Genomic DNA, 25,046 nt, shown 5'->3' on the forward strand with positions numbered 1-25,046 from the left:
TATCAGTTGAAAGAAATAGAAATCCATTGTAAGTTAACACTGAATTTAACTTTATAAAATTTAATCCTGTCTTCGTTTCTGAAGTTAATTTTAAGTTGGAAACCTAAGATAACATTTGATGTTAAAGTGATGTAATGGTTCATGAGCTAAGTAAGTCATTCCATGTAAAAGAAACAATAATAATAAGGTAGGTAAGTCATGCAAAGAATTCCTGAATACCTAAAATAAATATAATTACAAATAAATCGACGGTCAAAAACAAGGATTTTACTAGACATTAGGTAGTTATGATTCATTCTCTGTAAACATATACTCCTATTATCAATTGTGACTAGAATTTTGGATAGACTTAGACATTTTAGTACTGAAATGAAATGAGCAAAATTAACAAACTAAGAAATTATTATGCATTATTCAAAAGCCAAACTTTCTTGAAATAATTATATAGTCTTGAATTTTAGTATATGTTACACTTTATACACTAATTCAATAGATAAATTATTTATATTATTCGTATTAAATAATTAATTATTCAGTGTCTATAAATAAAATTTAGTCAATCTTAGCGCTAAAAGTCTTCTAATTTTATCCTAATCTTCCAACATAAACCCATGATAATAAGAAAAGAAAGTCAATACTCAATAAATAAGAGTTTATCCATGGAAGTACGGATACACATCAGAATTTGAACGGTCATGATTGGGTGGTGGAATTGGAAGTCACGTGATCATATGGTGCATTTAGACCATATATTATATTAGTCAAACATTGGTTGGTATAAACATGCATGCCAAAATAAAATTAAAAAGAAAAAAAAAGAAAAGAAACATACAGTTAATCCAAAGACAAAAGGTAAAGATTTTGAAGTTTCTTTTGCTAAATAAAATGTCGGGTGAGTTTTCTTGTCACCCTTTTTTAATATTTTCCCATTAACTTTCTTTAGATTCCAGAAGATGAGATTTTCTTCAGTAATAAGATACTGGGCTCTTGGAAATTTCATTTGTTTAGATTCTTGGACTTTGTGGATAGCTATTCTCACCAACTAGTTAAATTCTGTTTCTTTAATTGTTTGTCTTAGTTCTCTTTTCTGGGTCTCTGGGGTTGTTTATTTTACTCATTTGGTAATTATTTTTTTTCAAAGTTTGTTCGTCCCTAATGTCTTTTTTATTTGATTTATTGCACTTCAACCTTACCTAACCTTACAATCCAATGTATATTTTATTGTTAAGATACGTTAAAGAGACTCGTTTACTTTTGGCTTCTCTTTAACCACTGCTGTTTGTAGTCAAAGGCTTCAAGCCTATGTTTTTTCTGTTTTCTTCAGAGCCAATCTTTTGAGGTTTATGTCTATCTTGTTATATTTTTGAATTGCAGGATTAGCTGTTTATAATATCCTTCTCGCTTCTTCTGAAGATCTTTCTTATACATCAGGTGCATGCTTTTTCTCTTTGTTTTTGGTTTAGCCCTTGTATGGTTGATGAGCTAAATTGGGTTGGTTTCTCTTAGCTTAGGCCATTTTTTATTTGATTGCTTTGATGGGAGGTTTTCGTTGATCTCTTATTTCTGGAAGCTAATTCTATGTTTCAACCTTACAAGAATTTATTGCTGAGGTCTCTGAAGTGCTTTTGGCTTACTGTTTTTGTTGTAATTTCAGTCCTTGATTGAAAAACAGAAGTCTTGTCCGTTTCTGAAAGCTTAGATTTTATTTAGTTTGTCTATTGTTTATCAACCATATCTCCTAACAGTGAGAGACCCTTATTGATGATCTGAACTATTTACTTTCTAACCATAAAAAGTCTCGAGCTTTAAATGTGAATATAATTTACAGAATTAAAAAAAGACGATTTCTTGAATTGCGTGCTTGTTACCTCAATACGCACAATTTGTTCCATGCTTCTTCTTCTTTTGAATATATCTACGAAAGAGCAGAATTTGTTTGGATCTATAACTTGATTATTAATTATGGTTTGATTGATGATATGCTAGTCCTTGTGTCTTCTGGGGTTACAGAATTGATATCTACATGATAGAATCAATTTTATTTTTCCTTGAAAGCAATCTTCTTTAGAAGCTGTCAAATTTTCTCTTAGGCTTGAAAACGAAGTCTTGCTTGTAAGGAATTTGTGGCCAACCAATTAAATCAAATGAAGAATTCAGGCTACATTCAAAATGTTAGACCTTGATTAAAGTTCCTGAAGTTCAGTGATCTCAGTTACTTAACTGAAGGACTAGAATTTGAATTTTTTCCATTAAAATACTGCTCGAGTCAATATTTCAAATTTTAGCTTTTCAGATAGCTTTTAAAATTTTCCTCCCTTTTGAAATCTTTTAGTGTAGTTCTCGATTTTTGCGTATAAAATGTTCATTTCTTCCTAAGGGGTAATGCAGAAAACTCCCCTCTAATCTTTCATTGATCTTTGTGTATAAATTTCTGCGAAGGATATTCTTTGTTGTGTCTATAAGTACAGGTAGGTGCACATGCACTTTGGATATGTAGATAAGATGATGAAGTTGTATTGTTTTTGCTGCTGCTTTACTGAACTGCTCCTTTCCATTTCCCATGGAGGAATACAGGATCCTAGAAAACTGCAAGGTCATTTCAAGTCCAAGAAGCCAAGTCCAGGTGCCTTTTCTTTCTTTTTTTTCTGTCTTCATAAAGAATATATCAGCGTGTGCTGTCTGGTTGTTGGACAAATATTAACAAGCTGTTTCCTGTTAAACTTGTGTGATTGATGCAGGTCTTACAGTGATACATCCATCAATCTTGAAGACTGCATTAATTTAGAGAAGTTATGTCATTAGTTAGACCTGCAGAGCTTTCTGCCACATCATACCGAAATCATAAGCTCTTCTCACTGAACGGGAGCAATGACAATTCTGGCTTGTCCACCCAAATGTTTGGCACTGATAAGCGGAAGACAATTTATATGACTGAGTCTTACTCTAGTGAGAGTTACGAGAAGTACTTCATTGATTCCCCAACCGACGAACTCATACAGTTATCTAGTTCAAGCATTTCCGGGAATTCATTTCACCTACAAGATGCATCCTCTTACCAGCTAAGAACTGAATCAGATTACGTGGAATTTCAAAGCCCAGATCTAGTGGACTATGATGCAGATGAGATGAGGTTAAAGCTTCAGGAACTCGAGAGAGCACTGCTGGATGATAATGAAGATGATGATGACAATGACATGTTTGGCAATAGTCACAGCATGGAAATTGATGGTGAGTGGTGTGAACCAATCCAGAATGTGATGCTCCATGACTCACCGAAGGAGTCTTCATCTTCAGATTCTAACTCAAGCAGCACGAGCAGTAATAAAGAAGTATCACAATTGTCTCCTCGGGCTCCCAAGCGATTACTTTTGGAATGTGCTAATGCACTTGCAGAAGATAATATTGAGGCAGCGGATGCTTTAATAAATGAGCTCCGTCAGATGGTCTCGATTCAGGGAGATCCTTCTTCGAGGATTGCAGCATACATGGTGGAAGGTCTTGCAGCTCGCATGGCTGCCTCTGGCAAATATCTATATAAAGCACTGAAATGCAAGGAACCCCCTTCTTCTGATAGGCTCGCAGCTATGCAAATCCTCTTTGAGATTTGCCCTTGTTTTAAATTTGGATTTATGGCTGCAAATGGAGCAATGATTGAGTCATTTAACGGTGAAAAGGGAGTTCATATAATAGATTTTGACATAAACCAAGGGAGTCAATACATAACATTGATACAAACACTTGCCAATCAGCCAGGTAAGCCACCGCACTTGAGGCTAACTGGCATTGATGATCCTGAGTCAGTTCAACGTTCGACTGGTGGCCTGAAGATCATCGGTCAAAGGCTTGAGAAGTTAGCAGAAGCACTTAAGGTGCCATTTGAGTTTCATGCAGTTGCCTCCAAGACTTCACTTGTTAGTCCTTCAATGTTGGACTGCAAGGCAGGGGAAGCACTTGTTGTGAATTTTGCTTTCCAACTCCACCACATGCCTGATGAGAGTGTATCAACAGTAAATGAGCGAGATCAGCTTCTGCGAATGGTTAAAAGCCTAAATCCAAAACTTGTAACTGTAGTTGAACAAGATGTGAACACTAATACAGCACCCTTTTTCCCAAGGTTTGTTGAAGCTTACAATTACTACTCTGCTGTGTTTGAGTCCCTTGATGCAACTCTCCCAAGGGAAAGTCAGGACAGGATGAATGTTGAAAAGCAGTGCCTGGCACGGGACATAGTAAACATAGTAGCATGCGAGGGAGACGAAAGGATCGAGCGGTATGAAGTTGCTGGTAAATGGAGAGCAAGAATGACAATGGCTGGCTTCACTTCAAGTTCAATGGGTCCTAATGTGGTGGATATGATTCGAAAGGTCATAAAGCAGCAGTACTGCGACAGGTACAAGTTGAAGGAGGAAATGGGTGCATTACTTTTCGGGTGGGAAGACAAAAGCTTGATAGTTGCTTCGGCATGGAGGTGATTAGTACAGCAGAAGCAGCATTTGGCCCACATCTTCGACTGATTAGTCGCTGTATACATATTTTTGTGTGAGATCAAGATGTATGCTCATGTATGATGTTTAATAAGTACTTCCTGGAGTTATGCAAATTAAACCTGCTAGAGTGATGTAGGGGAGATTGCTAAGTATCTAACATTATCTATTTTTCTCCTTTTTATTTCATTTTAATTTTTTCTCTTGCTGCTTTAAACATCATTGCTTATTTCATCCTCATTTATTTAGCTATACTTTAGGCTTTTAGATGCATGCACTGCTTATTTTCAGAAGTCATATTGGCCTTGATTTTATCATTCCTGCTTCAACCTTCCTTATCCTGGCACCAGCTTCCAGCAGCATTAATTCAGAAAAATAGAATCTCTCTCTATTGATGCTGCTCCTGGCTTTAGGGTTCTTGAAATTTGTTGTCTTGAAAAGTTGAAACAAAACATTGAACAGGGAACTATTTCATACTATAAATCCATTAAGCATAACCTCTGGCTTTGGCTTCCAGAATGAGTTAAGAGATCAAGAGCTGTCTAATCTATGTGCCTCGTCTCACCAAAATTCAGGAAATTAGGAAGGCTTAATTTAATTGCGGAAACTTAGATGTTTGATCAAATATACACAAATCAAATCCTTATAGTCGTTGATATCTATAGAAATTTAACACTAAAACTTCTGTCAGGAAAAACGATGGGCATTGAACAGAAAATTCCTCTTTTAGACCTAATTTTAGCTAATGGTGGACCAACATGTTTGTTTATGTCAAACTACTAAGTCGAAGTTTATTTGCTTAGCAATTTCCTCCCCTTAAAACTGAGCACTGAAAAAAGGAAATAAAAACCCCCCAAAAAAAAAAGTTGATAGGGTCTTCTCTTTATTTTTAATCTAATTATATTTTTATTTTTCCCATTTAGGAAACTGTAGTTTGTATGAGTGCAATTTTGAGAAAAATTCTTCTTGTTGTTTGGTCTGTCTCTGTCTTTACACCCTTACCAACTGGTTCTAGAGAAGACATCATTTTATTATGAGAAATCCTGAAAAAGATACCACTAAACAATTCCTATCATCTGCCCCTTATTCCACCCACACCCACTTCTTAAAACAGTGTCAAATAAAAGAGGAGGAACTGGTATTACCCCTCCCACTGTTTTTCAAGGATCTCATGAACTGGGAAAAGTTTTCTTGGACTCCACTAAAATAAAAGTATGCCACCACAAACTTTTTTCCATTCTACTTCTAGATGTACGGTGAAAGACTGACTAGAAAAATTCAACGTTATGCTAATCCTAACTGTCTATCCAAAGAAATCATGTCTGTCTCCATCAAGTTTAACAAGTCAAAAAATGTTGCTACTTTTCTTGAGGGAGAGGGAGCATGCCATAAAATGTGGCCATATTTCTCTTTAATGCTATGTCCATCGCTTAACCTTGGAACCTTGAGCATTCCACTCAACTCAGAACTGGAAAAGAAAAGGATAATTAAAGAAAACCCCAGAAAACAATTTGTCTGCAAGTCAACCAAGTTTTATTCTTCTTGGTTCATCAGGTAACAGTCACATTTTCTGATCAAGATCCCAGTATTCCTCAATAATTATTCTAGACAAGCTGACAAACCCCATTATTAAAAACAAAAGAAACAGCAGAATTATCATTCCCTCAGGATAATCATTTGATACCTCAGAAAGCCTTTACATCATCCCCACTTACAGAGATTTTCTTTCCTAGATTATAAGAGACAGTTGAACAAATAACATTTAGAAAAGAAAATTGCACAAATTTTCTATTAGCATTAACACATGTTTACATCTTAAAATTTACAACATTTCTTAACCATTCAATGAATGACTATTTTCCGCCAAAATTGTGAAAAGCTGGTACTAAAATTAGTCCTGGTGGCATTAGCAGAGAGAATACTGCCGAAGTATATATTTAGCAGATATTCACTATTCAGTTCTTCACACCTACAAAACACAATGCTACTTCAGCTTGGGCCTGAAGTTCTTCCAAGACCTTTACAATCTTCTCACGGCATATCCTGGTTTCTTGCTTTTCTGTGAGCAGTTTCCGCAGTCTTCATCCATGTTTAAAGAAAAGGAGAAACAACAGAAGCATGAAATGAGAATTCATACAACATATAAAGGTTGGACAACTAGACCAGTATAATCGGCAAATACAATGTGCCAGTTCAGGTCTATATATTTCGTATTGATGTCAACCTGTGAAAAAATCCTAAGCATTAAGCATTAACCATGAAAGTTCAAACATAGGCTGTGAAACATAGCCTGCGCCTCAGACTAGGGCATGGATTAATCGTTCATTAAGCTCCATCCAGTAATTGAAAGGGCATTAAATATGGGAGCAGTTGCAAAACAAGCAATGCCTAAATTACAATAAGCTGAATATGGAATGAAAGACTGGCCAGTGCACTGGAATTTGACTCTTCAAAGTACAAAACTAAACTCAATTAAAATAGAAATGCATCAATGAGGACAACACAAGATATTATTTAGTAGGTATTCAGTGTTGTATTCAGATTTCAGAGGTGGGTAAATCACAAGTCTTTCCAAGAACTAAGCATAGGCTTGATTTAAACAGATTGAAATAGCATGGACAGGAAGAACTAAGAAAAACAAAATGTTTTCTAAACATCTGATGTGTTCTTCACCAGTGAAACATAGTATGCATAACAAATTTGGCATTCCCATCACCACTATGAGAGTTTAGAAACCAGATTTGTATTCCATGTTTAATTTCCTGTTAAAAGAAGATTTTGAAAATAACACCCAATATACATCAGTCAAATTTGAGGGCAAACCACAATCTGACACGATCTAATTTGCTTGGCTACGCATTCAGACTCTACAATACAGTAATGAAAGCACTGGTGACAAGAAGCATAACAACAGAAAATCTTAGCCATAGAACAAAAGCAAACCTTCTAACAATTGCTGTATCTCCATGTCCAGTGCAAATTATGAGCATTGTGTTAGTCGGCAATGCAGAATATAGACAACGCACCCTTGCATCCATCCTAATAAGAATTTCCTTTAGTTCAGATGTCATACTGCACCTGACACCTTTTGTATTTGCAGATTTCTTTTGACATGTTAGCAAAGATATCATCTCGGCCAGTTTAGCATTTACTTTCCCTTCATCATCTGCTTGCTTCTTGAAATAAGAATTCAACTCTGACAGCTGGGTCCAGACAAAGTGTACACGATCATTCTTCACCTACAGCCACTATTCAAATTAGTATACCTCCGGCAACCAACGATAAAAGAGAAGGGAAGTATAATTACGTGCTGGTTACTGTCAATTACATACCTCTTTAAGGGCCTTTGAGAGTGCATCATCATCAGAAGACACAGGAAATGCATGAGATGACTCAGAAGCATACCGCTTCACTATGGAAACATCATCAATAACAGAGGAGGCTTTACCAGACTCACTTAAAATAGTGAGGAGTTTTCTCCGTACAAATGATGGAGGAGAACCAAAATCAGGTCCTAACGGTCAAAGGCTTACATAAGGATTGCAAGGATATATATATAACACCAAGAATAATGTAGAGAAACCAACCAAAAGAAAAAAGGCAAATGCTATTTTTGGAAAAATTTACTTGCCATTTTTAATCTTTAACAATGCTAGTTCCATAGCTGCTCTTGCATCTTCAATACTGTCATGTCCATCCCCTGATTGCTGTATTTCTCTAGAAAGAAATTTCTTGGCAAGAACTCTAAGAGCAGTTTTATAAGATCCACCTCGGGGATGCTTGTATAGCACAGCAGTATCAATTACCAATCCGTGAGAGATTTTTAGAGCTGACAAATCATTTTCCAAGGAGTGGCCAATCAGGAGAGTTTCTTTGTGAACCAGCTTTAAGAAATCTTCCTGAATAAAAGAAGCAACAGTAAATAATAATAAAAGAATTTTAAAGAAGAAACTGATAGCTAAAGCAACAGCATACCGAAATTAGACACTAACATAAAATTCAAAGGAAAAAGGAACTTGGATCAAACCTGAACATCTTTAAGGCTTGTAGGTACCCCATTCAGCATCTCACATGTAATTCCACTAAACCTGCACATATTCAGTTCAGGATTAATTGATTAAATATTAGAACTGAAATGTTTTGAGCATGTTGAAGATAATCAAGAAAAAGTAAAGTTCTTATAAAGTTTAACAAGCATTAACCTACCTGGTATTGTAGTCAATGATAGGGTTTGATGGTTTAACCAATTTATCCAGTACAACCTGCAAAAGGTCAACCAAAGTTACTTGTGGAATTAAATACATGTAAGTTTAAGAGGCTAACAGTAAACCAGGAACTTAAAAGAGGCTATAACTCATTTTAAGAATTCGGATATCCAAAAATTTTAGACCATTATTTCAATTGAACAAAATATCGTTACTACATTTCTCAGAATTATCATAATAATAACAACTGCTGATAAATCTAATCTGGAAGGATACAGAGTGAAACAAATATCTAATGCACCAACCACAAGATCAGAATTTTCAGACAAGTAAAATACGATTCGCTATATCCTTCTTGTCTTCTTAAAAAATCACGAAAACATATTAGTATCAATTACTTTTTTTATCAAATTTCTCAAAACTTATTAAGAACAGCGTCATGGTAAATCAATGATTCAATATGAATGCTAGTTCGAAGAAAAGAAGGTAGTCCAGTATGATTTGAATATTGTATTTGTGGCCAAATGCTAAGGGAAACTACTTGAAGGAAATTTTCACATCATACAAAAGCTTTATTGAAACTGGCCAACAATTAGGGCCTTTCAGTACAGGTTTTAATGCCAGTGCACACCCATAACCAATCTGAAAATAATAAAACTTCCTTTTCTAATGGACAGCAAAAAAACATTCATTGAACATACCTGTCCTTTAACATCCACCACTGTCACTCTTGTCAACTCAAAGCCCTCCTTCGTGATACACTATTGAATACAACCAAAGAAAAATAGAAAAGATCAAGTCACTAAGAGTATACACTATCAATCATCTGCTATGCACCAAACTTGTAAGCTTAATGATCCATAAAAACACAAGACAATCAAACAAAGAACTTAGAACTCTCTCATGCATTGATTGACATAGATTTATATTTGACATCATTCTTCAAAATGGAGGATATGAATTATGCAATTCTAGCTGCTTCTCAAGGAGATGTAAACATGCATTAAAGAAGCAGCTTTAAACTTTAATCAGAAGAGCGAGTTTGTTTTTAGAAGTCGCATTTTCAAGAACTATATAATTCTCAGTTTTGGTCAATACAAACATTGGAAGTTTTGAGAGTACCAATATAATATGCATTGTTCCACTGAGATTTTAGAAATCACAAGGGTGATATTGGCTGAACTAAACCACATTTTCACAACTAACAAGATGGTGAAAAATTCGTTTGACTCTAGTAAATAATGCTCTCTCCTCAAACATTATCACACCTGGTATTTTTTTGTCTCTTCATTAAGCAAAAGATAGAACATCACAAACAAATGGGAAGTAATAATCTCCCTAAGGGGATGCCCTAGTGATTAAAGCCCGATTCCGACTTGTTCAAGTGCGACCAAATTTAAAGAAAGGAAGGCTATGGCCTGTTGTATACCCAACTGATCGACAAAACATCTGAGACCCATGATTAAATGATAAACTGGCCATATTCTTTTCTATGGTTATACTCTTTCCAACTGCAACATCCATATAACTTTATACTAAATGAGGATATCCAATGCCTATTCTGATGCTTCAAAATATTATTTCATGAACAACACAATACCATTTCACAATCAAGTGCCAGCATATCATAAGCAGAAGAACCTGAAGGTGCAGGAAGGGTAGAAACAAAACCTACATGAAATCATCAAAAAAGTTTTTGATCAGGGAAAAAGCAAACGGTAAAAGGAAAAAATCAAATCTTAGCGAGTCATATTACCTGGTTGACTAATAGGATAATCATTTTCTTCAAGTTGTTTAGTAGTAAGTGTATAATATGTCGGTGGGAAAGGTAGGTCTTTCATGAGTTCAATTGATGATAAATCCCCTGCGCGAAATTGATAACTTTTTGTTACCTTGACATATGAATTGTAGTAAATCCTTAAAAAGCAGTTATTTACTGTTTCAAAATAGTCATGCAATCTTTTATTTCCTTACTTCATATTGATATTTTTACCACCAGATCAATAAAAGATCATGAGCAAACAACATGAATAAAGTATTTTCACTTCCTAATTTACTCCATGGCGCATATCACTTTCAATAAAACCCAATTGGTGTGATATGCAGCATTAAGAGAAAAGTACATATACCAAAATGATTTGCATGTGAAAAGGCAAAAGCCGTCTAAATAATAGACAAGGATTCTGCATGACTACAATGGGACTCCAGTCACACTGTTGGTTCTCCAATATCACATGAGGTTCCACTAAATTGTTTTCCTGTATTTGAAGGGAAGGAGTTGGTCCATTAACTACTTCCAGTGATTCCTACTCTTGCATCTCATAATCAAATGTCTGGATTGTGACAGAAAGCAAGCAATTTAAAACACATCCTCACAAATAAAGGGCCCTTATGCTAAAACAGAGACTGCTAGCCAAGCCAGGGTGAGTAGAATGCAAAGTAACAACAACACTATGAACAAGCATATGTTGAATTTGTATACCTTGCTTTTGTCCCATGCAAATTACTGAAACACCCACAAAAGTACAAATGCTCATCTTTGGGTGCTTCTGGCTTGCTTTTCTACTCACACTAGTTAAACTAGCAATCTCCTAGTAAAACAATCATTGAAACCTGTAACATGCCTAATCCCATCATGAATAAGAAATTCAATTAACGCATAATGAGTGAATTTAATAAACCGAGTTCTCGAAACAGATGAAAACCTTGTTCAGATGTCTGCATAGATTTCCTTGAAAATGAATCAGCTCTATCTCTCTTTCTCTTCATCTTGCATGTTAGAAGTGCATCAACTGTTTGCATTACATCTGATACACAGCTAGCAAAGAATAAAACCAAAAGCCATGAGATTTCATAGTAAAGGATGACACCACAACACTACAAAATATGGAAAAGAAAGCAGAAGCATTGCTAACCTCAGTGCTAAAAGGGCCCTTGGATTGCTGCAGTATTCTTTAAAACTAGCTAGTAACTTAGAGTGTGATAAATATAATGATGCATCCAGGCCAGGGATGAAAAGCATAGCCACTTTTGGAATGAGAGGCTTGTTCTGCAAAAAACAAAAAGCTGAGTGATAAATTCAGAATATAGTACTTATCAAGAAGGATGTAACACTATTCTATCAAGCTCTAGCATGCACTGTCATTCAAAACGGATCATATGAAGGCAAGGAACTTTAGGAAGACTCAAGCCCAATGATGTATATGATGCCAGACTGTATAGCTTTAAGACGAACAATATTTTTACTTATCAAAACCAAAATGTTAAGACCCAAAAGATAAGGACAGGTTGTTCTTCAAACTCCTCTCTCTCTCTCTCTCTCTCTACTGTATCAACTCATTGCTGAAGACCCCACATGGCTAAAAGTAAACGGTCTCAAACCTAACCTGATTACAGTTATACTCATTTTCTTAACTGCAAATACAGTTAAATTCATAGAAACACATTATTCAGGTATATGCACTTGCAAAACACATAATCAGGATGTGTATAAATAAAAAACTAAAGCAGAAGACAAGGGAAAAAAATATGTCCTTTACCTTAATAAATACCCATGACGGCATGAACCCTTCAGCAAGCACCCAGGTTACAAGCCCTTGAACGTCCTGTTTCAGAACAGAAACTCCATTCATAGAAGTTTCAAGCTTTATCCAAAGATTCAAGAAATAGACTAAACAAAGAACTTACTTCCAAATTCAAAGTTTGATTAGCTTCTGGCATCTTAAAAACAATTTCAGCTTTTGCCTGCAAAGTTTACATTTTATATAAGAAAAAAAATCACAATCCCAAAAATTCCTAATTCAATAAAATCCCAGAAAAAAAAGGCAAAAAAGACATCATTTGGGCATTAAAGCAAATCATACAAGTGGAAGTTAACATGAAGCACACGCATTTTCTTTTGTAAGTTACTTCCAGGAAACCAAGTTTCCGTTCACATTCTTTCCACTTAATTAAGCATATCAACTAACAATAACTGAACAAACATATAACTTCACCGAGCAAGAAAGAAAGACCAAAAGAAAGAGTACTTGTGGTCCATAGATATCGAAGTAATTGTTGGTGATGTTGTTACAATTATCAGTTGAATCATCTTCCTTTGAAGAAGATACAGCTTGGATCTCATGCTTTGGAGATGGACATGGAGATGGCATGGTTTCTGTTTCTTTGCTTTCCCTTCTTCCGTTTCTCTTCACAAAGAGAATAAATAGTACCACATAGGTGGGGGGTAGCCTCGCAGTTGGCAGAAAGCAAGATTCTTTAAATTGTAACTTCGGAAAAATCGAAAATATAAGCCCTACTATGTGGGCTGAGCTCAGCCCATAATTTGAACAGACCCAAGACTGAAAACTAGGCCCTAAATAAGCCCAACGAGGTTTCCAGACACACTTTCGCTCTTATTGTGGCGGTGCAGGAGTGAAAAGGAAGAAGAAGAAGAAGTTAAAAGAAAAAGATCGGGACATCCACAATTAGAAAGAGAAATGTCGAAATCACTGATGCAACCAATAGGCCAAAAAAGGCTAACAAACGTAGCGGTGGTTCGATTAAAGAAACATGGTTTTCGATTCGAAATTGCTTGTTACAAAAACAAGGTCCTTTCTTGGCGCTCTGGCGTGTAAGTAATAAATGATCTTTCTTCTTAATAATAATATAATCATTTCCTTGTTTTGCATAATTAGTAACTGGGTTGTGTTTTTGTTTCAGAGAGAAAGATTTAGATGAAGTGTTACAGTCACATACTGTTTATTCAAATGTTTCAAAAGGAGTTCTCGCTAAGTCTAAAGATTTAGAAAAAGCTTTTGGTACTGATGATCAAACCAAGATTTGTCTTGAGGTAAAATGATAGTAATAGTAGTTCCATTATCAAAGTTTTTAACCTCCTCATTTTATTTGGCAAGTTTTTGTCTTTGTTTATGATTTGAATTATTGTTTTAATTGTGATGATGATGAATAGATATTGGAGAAAGGGGAGCTTCAAGTTGCTGGGAAAGAGAGGGAATCTCAATTAACAAGTCAGTTTAGGGATATAGCAACCATGGTTATGCAGAAAACAGTGAATCCTGAAACTCAACGCCCTTATACTATTAGTATGATTGAGAGGCTTATGCATGAAATTCACTTTGCTGTTGATCCACATAGCAGCTCCAAGAAGCAGGTTATCTGTTACCCTATCAAGTCTTATGTGAAAAATGCTATCAATAATTTCTCATTCAAGTTTTAGTTCATGTACAATGTGACTATGTTTTTAGTTTATTGGTTATCCTATGATTTTGTTAGGATAGAGTTGTCTTTCTATTCCATGTTATCAATCTATTATTGGATTTTAATGCTGTTCTTTTTTTCTCTTTTGCAACTTGTTGACATGGGCCTTAGTTTTATGGAGAAGTTCTAATTTGCTAACTGAATGTCCTGTGCAGGCTCTGGAGGTTATTCGGGAGCTTCAAAAGCATTTTCCGATAAAACGGTCTCCAATGAGACTGAGACTTGCTATTTCTGAACCTAATATCTCTTCTCTTTTGGAAAAGTTAAATACATGGAATGCTACTGTGGTTTCTAAGGATGAATCTGGGAGTCAGCTATCTGTTGTAAGTTTCAGTCTGCCATGTTAATCTCATGTAAATTGTATTTTCACTTTTCATGTGTTTTATCTTCTTACCTATGTACTGCCTCTACCCAGATTGAGTGTAGCCCTAATTTGGATGGTTTTTGGTAATATCTCGAACAAGTAAATGGTGTTTACAACAAATGTACAGGCTGTTCAATGGTTTTTTGGTAATATCTGAAACAAGTAAGTGCTGTCTAGAATGAATGTACCAGGAATTTGTAGGATTACTCTGAATAACTTGTTCTTTTTTTTGTTTTTTTCCCTTTCATCCTGTTAAAAGTACTTATCAAACTAGTAGGCTGTTGATATAAGATAGGGACTTCTGATATAAGTTTGCTTTCAAGAGATATTGCCAATTCTACTTCTTAGATTAGTTTTTGTTGATTGCAGTAGAATACTGCACTTATAGAAGATGAAAGATGACGATTATCGTTTGTGTTTACAGAGTGATTGAGATTTACTATTTGTCCTTGGATTAAAACCTGTATATTTAAGGAGACAATTATAGTTTGCAAAAAAATTTCTTTCTTTCAGGAATTTCTGTAAATTTAGTTACTACTATATTTTCCTGTCTGCTCAACTTGGTGTAAAAATGTAGACATTGGAAAAAGGATTGCTAGCATGTACCAAAGTGAGCTACCCTGTGACTGTTTCTCCATTCATACACAAGTTGTGTAATTGTTCTGCGGTCTTTAACTTGTTCACAATCTGTTGATGAATGAGAAACCGTAGTTGCTAACCAAATTTAAGCTGCTATTCCTTATCCTGTTGTGCTACTTTTCTACTTTAGGTTTCGCTAGTTATTTTTTCTCCTTGGTAATGTACTTTTTCACATGCTAGTTAGATGCATCTTTTGATCTCAACCTTAACCTTCTTCTAGACTTTGCTTATATAATTATATATCATTGTGTTTTCAGATTTGTGAATTAGATCCAGGTCTCTTTCGAGAGTGTGATGTCTTGGTGAGGAATCTGCAGGGCAGGTTGGAAATTCTCGCCATGTCTGTGCATTTTGAAGGGGACGCTCATGTAGATGATTATGATGATTATGAAGATGTACCAGCAAGCATACCCAAGGAATCCACTGATTCGGTGGTTCAACTGAGTGAGAAAATACAAAAGCAGACCATCTCTGCGGAGAAGAAGAATGAGGGGGAGGTAAAGCAACACAAGTGCAACACATGCAATGCTTTTGTTGGGGACGCCAAGGAGTATAGGGATCACTTCAAGAGTGAATGGCACAAACATAATTTGAGGCGCAAGACTAGGCACCTCTTACCTCTCACAGCTGAGGAATGCTTAGCTGATGTTGAACTGGATGACTCAAAGGCAGATCTGAAAGATTACTCATTTTGAGATGAGGCAGAGCCCTGTTTGATCACTGAATGCAGATTGGCATTATTTTGTACAGTATTGGGCCATGTGACATGGTACTCTTAAATTTGCTTATAAACATTGCTAATCTGTCTTCTGATATAGTTAACTGAATGCAGGTTATACTCTAGTTTATTAATTTTTCAGTAGGCTCTGCATAATGCAGAATCTGTTCATCCAAATATCGAAAGTCAGGATTGCAACATTATGTCAAGTATTGTCTCTCTATTTTGTGGATAACACACATTTCCTGTCTTCGTTGAAATCTGTGAAATGAGTAATTATTGTTGCAAATATCCCATTTTTTATTTCCTTTCCGTTATTTCATTTGGTGGCACATTTGTTTCCTCTAATTTTAAGAACAGCAAGGTCCTCCTTTGGTGTGCATTTACAGAAACAAGGCCCAGAACCTTTCCCTTTAACATATTCCATGTCAAATATCACATAGAATAATCTGGGTAATTATATCTGCTCTGAAACTATTTCGAAATGCTCTTAATGCTTAGAGGATGGCATCATGTGCATCGTGATTCCCTATCTAAGTTCAACTGTTTAACAGTGGGTGACAGTTTGCTGTTTTAACATAGATTGATTCAAAAAACACCTGCGATGACCTCTTCCATGATCAAGGTGTCCTTCTATGAAATCCAGGGTGATCTGCTAGTGCCCTTCTATTCCATTTTATTTTCTCTGTACACGCTTGTTGAACAAATTACTTTCAAAAGTCTTTGCATCCATAACATCCCATCAACATTGGAATTTCTTGTATTTCTGTTGCGATGGACCTAAAGAAGGCCATGTGGTGGAATGAAACAGAATTCATCCCAAAAGTCTTTCTATCCTGTGTGATGAATTCTTACCCACCTTCAAGGCAGGTAGGCAACTATGCGCCATGAGTTACTAAACCAGTGATGCATATGCACCCCAACTCAGATATATATAGAGCAAGCAGGTTTTTGCATTCAAGCTCACTGCCGAGCTTCACGCGCTAGATTTATACTTTGAGGTCTTTTTCTGCGCTTCACAGTTATGATGGAACCGGGAGATGGAAGGTACCTGCCGCAAGGTAAATTGGGCTTTGTGCTATGATCAATACTTCATCCCTGCAGATAAACTTACATTTTGAGTTAAAATAAAGGACGTTTAGATCTTTTTGTCGAAATGAGGGGATTTCGGGTCAATGGTACCATTGAGATCTTCAATGTTCTTGAGGGTTCAAGGACATGCTTTATCCTGTGATTTCTACCTTGCATGGGAGAAATTAATTGCTGGGAGCCAAAACATGGAGCTGCCTGTTTGTAAAAGAACAAGATAATAATAATACATATAAGAACAAGAATAGAACAGTGCAAGAACGATTCTGTTATAAGTAATTCTCAAAGATATCTAAGCATTTTTAATACTACCATGGAATGTCTACGGCATGGAGAGCAGGCTTCATCAACAGAACAAACACTGGCAACTTCTCTCATGTCTTGATTTTGGATGAAAGGATGATTTAGCAGTTGTGCAGTAGTGGGGCGTGTACATGGATCCCTCTGCAGGCAAAGCTTTACAAAACTCTCTGCATCCTCGGACAGGTGACTGGGGATTTCAGGATAATCCACGCCGTTGGCAATCTTAAATATTGCAGCCACCTGATCAGATACAGGATTCTATGAGAAGGAACCTACAATTTTCTGCTTGCTTGGTGAAAGAAAAAAGCATGAAGTGGTTTAGTTACTATATCATACCCCCTCGTACTTGCTCCATGGGGGTTTTGAAGTGGCCATTTCAAGAATTGTGCAGCCTAAGCTCCATATGTCAACAGCAAGACTACAGCTACTAGTGTTCGTTATAACCTGCAAATGTTACAGACAGTTCAAATTTTGTCAAAGCTATAAAGTTGCAGAGGAAACAGAAATGATAAGTTTGAACATAGCTAGAAAGAAAAGACATGATGATAATGGATCTACCTCAGGTGCCATCCAGTAAGGACTTCCTTTAAAAGAAAGCATCGAAGAAACTGATTTTATCTGGATGTTTAAGCTACAGGAGATCAGATACAGCTTGTAGAATAAACAGAATGTTTAGCAATAGCAAAAGTGGATTGATCTTAACAAGAAGAGACTTGCATGTTTGGCCATGCCAAAATCAACAAGCTTAATATCACCATTAGGATCTACTAGTATGTTTGCGCCTTTAATGTCCCTGCCAGTGAAAATACAATACCCTGAGGGATTTCAGGTGAGCAGAGTAAGGATGACGCCTGACAAAGCACTAAAACTGCTGGAAAATTTAAATACCTGTGCACTGTATTCCGTCTGTGTAAGTAAGCTAGCCCGCAAAGAATCTGCTTCGTGTAACTTCGAATTACAGGTTCCGAAAATGGACCGTATTCGTTAAGCAATTTTTGGATTGAACCTCCAGAAACATACTCCAAATAGACTGAGAGTTTATCTTCTTCCTGCAAATAAGAATTTAGTTATGTGACATGCTTACACCTGATCTCATGTTTGAGTAGTTAGTTCAACCAAAGTATCAACATTGACACAAATATGATATCAGTTATTTTTAATGGGAGAAGAAAGATAAAAGAATGCAATACCATTTTGCTTCCATAATATTGAACAATGTTCGGATGTGACAGTTCACTAATTAATGCAATCTCCTGGTCATACAGAAAGAGAAAGCAGTAGCAAGTTAGTTGCCTCAGGCTGTCAACGCTTAAAATTGAGGCGACTGCGAAAGAGAGGAGGATACCTGATTCAGTTGCTTGAGACATTCAGTTGAGCTCTGATCATCAGAAATAACCCGTACTTCTTTCACTGCACATATTTGTCCATTATCACTGCAAACAAAACATCACAGCATTAAAATGGCTTCTCCCTTGCAAAAAATCCATAGTGTTGATTATCATTAGATAAAAGATTACTTATTGAATGCAGCATAAACATGGCCAAATGTCCCTCTTCCTAGAAGCTTTTTCCCTTCTTCCAACTTGACTGAAGATTCTGAGAAGATTTCACAGGAGAACCTGGGGGAAGAGGCAAAGGATGACGGGGATGTTTTCGGTTTTCGTGCTTTTCCGATTGGGACTCCGTACCAGCATCCCATACTAGTGGAGGAGGTAAAGGTGATACCTGTATTCTCGAAGCTTTTGATCCAGGACATGAAATTCTTGACCTTGAGTTATTTTTATTTTCTTCAACTAACCTGCAAGCATCATATAACATCCTTCAATTCTTTCTTTTAAAAGCAGAAGGGATCATATATTTCAATATGGTACATTAAACATTTGATGGACATGATTTTTTCCAAAAGATTTATTGATTCACCCCAAAAACGAAGTAGAAAAGTAGAGGTACTCATCGTGATCATATTTATTTTTAGTATCAAAAAGACCAAAACCGTTTTTTGATATTTAAATTTCTGACGATAGATAATAGAACCACCATCCACTTAGGAGGTCAATAAGCCCCATAAACAAAATTCCTGTATTCTGTGTAAATTTTTATATAACAATGATGAATATTTGTGTTACAAGAATTCTGAGTTTATTATATTTTATGATGGAAATATATACATGCTGGAATTCTGAGTTTTCTTCCTAACGATACTTCTGAGTTTTTGGGGAAAAGGTGGAAGTGACCTTTCCTCCAAGGCAGAAAAGGATGCTCCCTTTTCTCCTTGGTCAGGGATGAAAGGTCTGCACAAGCAACCTAACTTGTGCAGCCTCTGAGACCAAAAGGAGCTGTTATTTTCTGTTTTCGTCAACACTCCCCCTTAAGGTGGGTTTGAATAAGTTTATCGAGCCCATCTTGCTGAGAATAGAGTAATGAGTCTGATTGTCGAGAGATTTTGTGAATATGTCTGCTAGCTGATCTTGACTCTTAATATAAGGTGTTTCAATTTCTCCTTTCTGGACTTTTTCTCTGATAAAATGGCAATCCACTTCGATGTGCTTAGTTCGCTCGTGGAATACTGGATTGGACGCTATGTGACGGGCAGCTTGGTTATCGCAATGCATTTTCATAGGTTCTTCGCTTTCAATCTTTATATCCTTGAGAACTTGTTTGATCCAAATGAGTTCACTAGCTGTGGATGCCATTGCACGATATTCGGCTTCAGCACTTGATCTAGCAACCACACTTTGTTTTTTACTTTTCCATGTTACCAAGTTTCCTCCGACAAAGACACAGAAACCAGTGGTTGACTTCCTGTCACAGCTTCCAGCCCAATCTGCATCAGAAAAAACCAACTATGTTGTGGAGTTGTTTTTCTTCATCCAGATTCCTTGACCGGGAGTTCTCTTGAGATATCTAAGGATCCGGTCTATGGCTTCGAGATGGCTGAAGCGAGGAGCATGCATGAACTGACTTACCATACTAACTGCAAATGAAATGTCAGGTCTAGTGACAGTCAAATAAATCAGTTTTCCTACCAGGCGCTGATAATGCCCTACGTTGGTTAAGGGTTTTCCATCTTCAAGGTTGAGTTTGACTTTGGTTTCCATTGGAGTGATGGCCGGTTTAGCTCCTATTTTTCCTGTTTCCTTTAAAAGGTCAAGGGTATATTTCCTTTGAGATAGGAATAATCCCTTGTCAGATTTTGCCATTTTTATACCGAGGAAATAAGAAAGTTGGCCTAGGTCTTTGATATCAAATTCCTTTTTTAGGCTCTGTTCGACCTCTTTTATCCCTGATCATCATTACCTGTTATTATGATGTCATCAACATATACTAGAATAACAATAGTATGTTTGTTAGTCTGTTTAACGAACATAGATGAATCCGATTCACATTTATTGAAACGAATGCTTAATAAAAAACGGCTGAGTTTGGCGTACCATGCTCTAGGGGATTGTTTCAGGCCATAGATTGCCTTTTTTAGTTTACATACCAGGGAAGAATCTGAGGTTGACTTATGTCCGGGAGGTAGCTTCATGTAAACTTCCTCTTCTAGGTTTCCTTGTAAGAAGGCATTCTTGACATCCATTTGGAACAGATTCCAACCCTGATTGATTGCTATTGAGAGAAGGATTCTGACCGTATTCATCTTAGCTACAGGAGCAAACGTCTCTTGATAGTCAACCCCATAAGTCTGGGTGAAACCTTGGGCTACAAGTCTTGCCTTGTATCTTTCAACGGTTTCATCACTATTGAACTTGATTTTGTAAATCCACTTACATCCCATGGGTTTTTTATTTTGTGGAAGTGGAACAATGCTCCATGTCTCATTCCTTTCTAGAGCAAGGAGTTCTTCTTCCATAGCTTTACACCAAGTGGGGTCAGTGTTGGCTTCATAGAAGTTAGCGGGTTCAACGAGTTTGGAAATCTGACATAGATAGTTGCGGTATTGATTAGATAAGACATTATAGGAAATAAAATTCTGAATCGAGTATGTTACCGAATGAGACACATAGTCTCTAAATTTCACAAGAGGTCTGGTTTGTCTGGTAGATCTTCGCAAGGCAATTTCTTCTTCTGCTACTTCTTGAGATTGGACCTCTGGAATAGGATTGTCTCCCCCTGAAGGAATTAGCCTAGAGACGAGAGGGACTCCCCAAGGCCCGGTCCGAAATGCAAGAGGAAATCGAGTTAAGCGAAAATAAGGAAGGGGGGGGGGACCACTGGGAAAGTCTGTGCTGGTGGGAGTGGTGTAATAGGGATCATTCTCTACAAAACTGACATCACGAGAGACATAGGTTTTATGGGTCACGGGATCATAACATTTGTATCCTTTTTGGGTGGAGGAATATCCTAAAAAGAGGGTTTTTACAGAGCTGCGGTCTAATTTATGCTGACACTTTATATGGACATAGCACACACAACCAAAGACTCGAAGGTGACCTAAATCTATTTGACGGCCTTTGAGAATTTCTAGAGGACTCATATTTTTTAAGGTGACAGAAGGTAATCGATTGATGAGATAGGTGGCAGTTAAGAGAGCATCCGACCAAAAAACAGAAGGGACATTATTTTGAAAAAGAAGGATGCGAGTGACATTGAGAAGATGTCGATTTTTGCGTTCAAAAACACCATTTTGTTCGGGAGTATTAACACATGTGGTTTGACGCAAAATTCCATTTTGTTTAAAGAAACTAGAAAAGTTGTGATTTACATACTCCGTACCATTATCGGAACGAAATATTTTTAGTTTTGCATTATACTAGTTTTTTATAAAATTAAAAAATTCTTGGAATCGAGAGAAAACTTCATTTTTTTCTTTTAATAAATAGATCCATGTGTTACGAGAGTAATCGTCAATGAAAGTGACAAAATATCTAAAATGATTATAGGCAGTAATGGGGGCAGGTCCCCAAACATCAGAATGAATTAAATCAAAAAAAATTTCTGACCTACTAGAAGATAAGGAAAAAGGCAATCGTGTGTGTTTAGAAAATTTACACACATCACAATTACTCAAGTTTAAATTGTAACAAAATAACTTATTTAGAACAGAGTCGGAGGGATGCCCACATCTCTGATGCATGAGCATGCCAGGGGTGGTTGATATAAGGCATTGCGGGGAAGAACTATGAAGGTAGTAGAGGCCATTTTCTAAGTGTCCTTTACCAATCGTCTTTCCGGAATTTCGATCCTGAAAGGAGACTGAAAATGGTGAGAAAATGACATTGCAGTTCAAATTTTTAGTAATCTTACTAACAAATAACAAGTTAGAATTAAATTGAGGCAGAAATAAAACATCATTAATGTTGCAATTAAATAAATTTGTGGTGCCATGGCCATGAATTTTGACCTTGTTCCCGTTTGCAACGGTCACATGATGAGGATCCTTGATGGAATGAATTTTGTTTAAATTTGCAGGATCCCAAGTCATATGATCAGTGGCACCGGAGTCAATAATCCATGTATTTAGATAAGATTTAGCATTATGAAACAAATTGTTTTGAACCGAACCTGACCCTTCGGGTTGTACCGACCCGAATCCATGTGGTTGCCGAATCAAGGCTTGGAGTTGGGCCAAAAATTCGGTCATTTGGGCCTGACTGGTGGGCTGGGCCTGGGAGCCCGGATGGGCCTGTGGAGCTGGATGGGCCTACTGGGCTTGATTGGAGAATGGGCCTGGCCCATGGGCCTGCTGGGCTTGAGTGAAGAATGGGCCTGGCCCAGTGGAGAGGTCCAGCCCATGAAGACCATGGATCATTGGGTCGGGTCGGGTCGGGTTGCCTAATTTGGTTCATTCCGGGTCGGGTCGAGAAAACCCTAGAAATTCGGGTTGCCTTTCGGGTCGGGGCGTCATATATTTTTCGGCATATGACGCCCCCATTCCCGAATGAGCTCCCACACCCTTTCTAGGGTTTTCTTCCCTTCTCATTCCCCCGCCTCTCCTCTCGCCTCCCTTTGAGCCAGTCCCCTCCCACCCTCTTAATGGCCTTAGCTGCGGATGGAGGTGCCAGCAGCCATCGCGATGATGACCCTGCTTTTTGCAGTGGTCACATCGCACGATGGCGCTCGGCCCTCCTCTCGGACGGCCTTGGTCTCGACGGGTGAGGTATGAGTGGTTGTCCGTGCTTTCTGATGACCCATTCATAGTGTTCCGTCTGGTTTCTTCGTGCTGGATAGTCGCTATCACAGCGTCTATTGACGGCAGCCGAGAGGCGAGGAGGATCTAAGAACGCAAGCTTTCGTAGCTTGAATCCAGGCCTCCGAGGTAAGTGTAAATCAAATCTTGTTTTGCCCTTCTTTGGAGTTCTTCTGGATCATTAGACGGAGGAAGGTAATTTTGTAACTCTTCCCATCTAGTTAATATCTCCGTTGCATATTCTGTGGGATTTTTAGTCCCCTGAGTGATTTGAGAAAGTTCCTGCTTTAATCTGAAAATGTGAGCAAAGTTGTTTTGATGCCCGTAAAGGCCTTTTAGTTTTTCCCAGATTGCCTTTGATGACTCCATGAGTATACACAGTCGGGAAATCTGGCTTTCCATGGTATTAGTGAGCATGGACATGACCAGATGGTCATTAGTCTGCCACTCTTCCATTCTGTCCAGTTCTTCGTCTGTTGGAGCTTCTCGAATTATGGGTTTGGGTTTTTGTTTATTTCCAGTAATGAAACCTAATTTTTTTCTGCCACTAAGGGCAATGGAAATGGATTTTGACCACTCAAAATAATTGTGGCTGCCTCGCAGGAGAATGTTTTAGACCAGCTCTGATACCATGTGAATTTTTATATAACAATGATGAATATTTGTGTTACAAGAATTCTGAGTTTATTACATCTTGTGATGGAAATATATACATGCTGGAATTCTGAGTTTTCTTCCTAACGGATACTTCTGAGTTTTTGGAGAAAAGGTGGAAGTGACCTTTCCTGCCAGGAAAGGATGCTCCTTTTTCTCCTTGGTCAAGGATGAAAGGTCTGCACAAGCAACCTAGCTTGTGCAGCCTCTGAGACCAAAAGGAGCTGTTATTTTCTGTTTTCGTCAACATTCTGTTTAGTAGATGTAGTTTCATCATTGATGAACTTAAATTTTGATACTGAAAAGATCTGGCACATAGTGTTGGGAAGTCTAAATATGCAAAAATTCGATTTAGTCGAGTTGTATTATCAATTGTCATGTCCGGAAAAGTTATAGTTGCTAGCTAGAGGGAAAAAAGAAAAATAAAAATAAGTGAGGAGAAAACAGGGGAGGTATAGGAAACTAACCTGAAAGAAGCAAAATCTCCACGATCATTACCAGCAGGATCAACATCTTCATATCCTTAGAAGAAATAGAAGATGAGAGATACAAGGAAGAGCTAGTTCTTGAATGTAAGCTTTCTTTTCTGGGATCTCACTTCCAATGCCTGAGTCAAACCCTGAAAAAGCCGAAGAGTACCCACTAACAGAAAGAGAAGAAGGTCTCAAATCAAGGCTGTGGTTTCTTGAAAAATCGTGAGCTAGCAAGATTGATTCGTCGAAACTCTTTGTCTTCAGCTTATCTCTACATTTTTCTTTCTTGTACTTGTTTCTTGTTTCTGATGATCTGCTACTACTTTTATTATGATTATGTTCAGAGTTTCTTCTCCACCAAGATGGCATTGTCACATACAGAGAAAAAGAAGAAGATAGAAATTGAACAGAACTATTCTTGTTATCTTCTCAACTATGTATATGTATTGATATGCAATTGTGAAAGTTTTGCCTGTTTACGCGCGTGTCTGAGAGCAAGCAACTTGAGTTGAAAGCCTATTGAAAACTAAATGGACATAGCAACATCAGATTAGATAGTTGGGGCCAGGCGGCTGGCTTTAGATGTGATTCTAAATAGTTCCAGAATAAGATTGAATTGGCCTGACACACTTTGTCATGCATTCATGCACATTCTTGCAATAACAATGAGAAAAATAAATTTTCTATTATTATTATAACAAAAATTTAACTAAAAATTAGTTCACGTT

General features: G+C 37.1%; 4 protein-coding genes across 7 annotated transcripts; 2 read left to right on the forward strand and 2 right to left on the reverse strand.

Moving 5' to 3' along the window:
* The first annotated feature begins 810 nt into the window (after positions 1–810).
* On the forward strand, positions 811–4,701 carry LOC8270417 (scarecrow-like protein 1). Of its 4 annotated transcripts, none has more exons than XM_015719908.3 (4): positions 811–852; positions 1,375–1,431; positions 2,575–2,623; positions 2,739–4,701. In XM_015719908.3, the coding sequence occupies exon 4, from the start codon at positions 2,793–2,795 to the stop codon at positions 4,470–4,472; it is 1,680 nt and encodes a 559-aa protein (XP_015575394.2). In that variant the 5' UTR covers positions 811–852; positions 1,375–1,431; positions 2,575–2,623; positions 2,739–2,792; the 3' UTR covers positions 4,473–4,701. The 4 variants fall into 4 exon arrangements, with proteins under 4 accessions (XP_015575394.2, XP_048227037.1, XP_002520249.2 ...); XM_048371080.1 differs by having other exon boundaries at positions 852–892; XM_002520203.4 differs by lacking the exon at positions 811–852 and adding an exon at positions 937–1,121.
* A 1,544-nt stretch (positions 4,702–6,245) lies between these two features.
* On the reverse strand, positions 6,246–12,980 carry LOC8270416 (small RNA degrading nuclease 5). The gene is made up of 14 exons (XM_002520202.4): positions 12,718–12,980; positions 12,377–12,433; positions 12,229–12,294; positions 11,605–11,738; positions 11,395–11,507; positions 10,446–10,553; positions 10,290–10,360; positions 9,391–9,450; positions 8,691–8,746; positions 8,512–8,572; positions 8,116–8,383; positions 7,817–7,998; positions 7,428–7,723; positions 6,246–6,563 (listed from the first exon to the last, which is right to left on the reverse strand). The coding sequence occupies exons 1-14, from the start codon at positions 12,838–12,840 to the stop codon at positions 6,440–6,442; spliced, it is 1,719 nt and encodes a 572-aa protein (XP_002520248.1). The 5' UTR covers positions 12,841–12,980; the 3' UTR covers positions 6,246–6,439.
* A 110-nt stretch (positions 12,981–13,090) lies between these two features.
* On the forward strand, positions 13,091–15,960 carry LOC8270415 (ribosome maturation protein SBDS). Its single transcript, XM_002520201.4, has 5 exons — positions 13,091–13,301; positions 13,391–13,520; positions 13,641–13,841; positions 14,104–14,271; positions 15,209–15,960. The coding sequence occupies exons 1-5, from the start codon at positions 13,168–13,170 to the stop codon at positions 15,644–15,646; spliced, it is 1,071 nt and encodes a 356-aa protein (XP_002520247.1). The 5' UTR covers positions 13,091–13,167; the 3' UTR covers positions 15,647–15,960.
* Positions 15,961–16,397: 437 nt separating this feature from the next.
* On the reverse strand, positions 16,398–18,974 carry LOC8270414 (mitogen-activated protein kinase kinase kinase 3). The gene is given in 11 exon segments (XM_015719885.3): positions 16,398–16,767; positions 16,852–16,956; positions 17,071–17,301; positions 17,398–17,505; positions 17,620–17,679; positions 17,779–17,854; positions 17,950–18,110; positions 18,252–18,314; positions 18,407–18,494; positions 18,579–18,628; positions 18,631–18,974. Coding segments are annotated over 11 exon segments (1,197 nt in total). The 5' UTR covers positions 18,880–18,974; the 3' UTR covers positions 16,398–16,761.
* Between the last annotated feature and the right edge of the window lie 6,072 nt (positions 18,975–25,046).

This window comes from Ricinus communis, chromosome 2 (genome assembly GCF_019578655.1).
Source record: "Ricinus communis isolate WT05 ecotype wild-type chromosome 2, ASM1957865v1, whole genome shotgun sequence".
Taxonomy (NCBI): domain Eukaryota; kingdom Viridiplantae; phylum Streptophyta; class Magnoliopsida; order Malpighiales; family Euphorbiaceae; genus Ricinus; species Ricinus communis.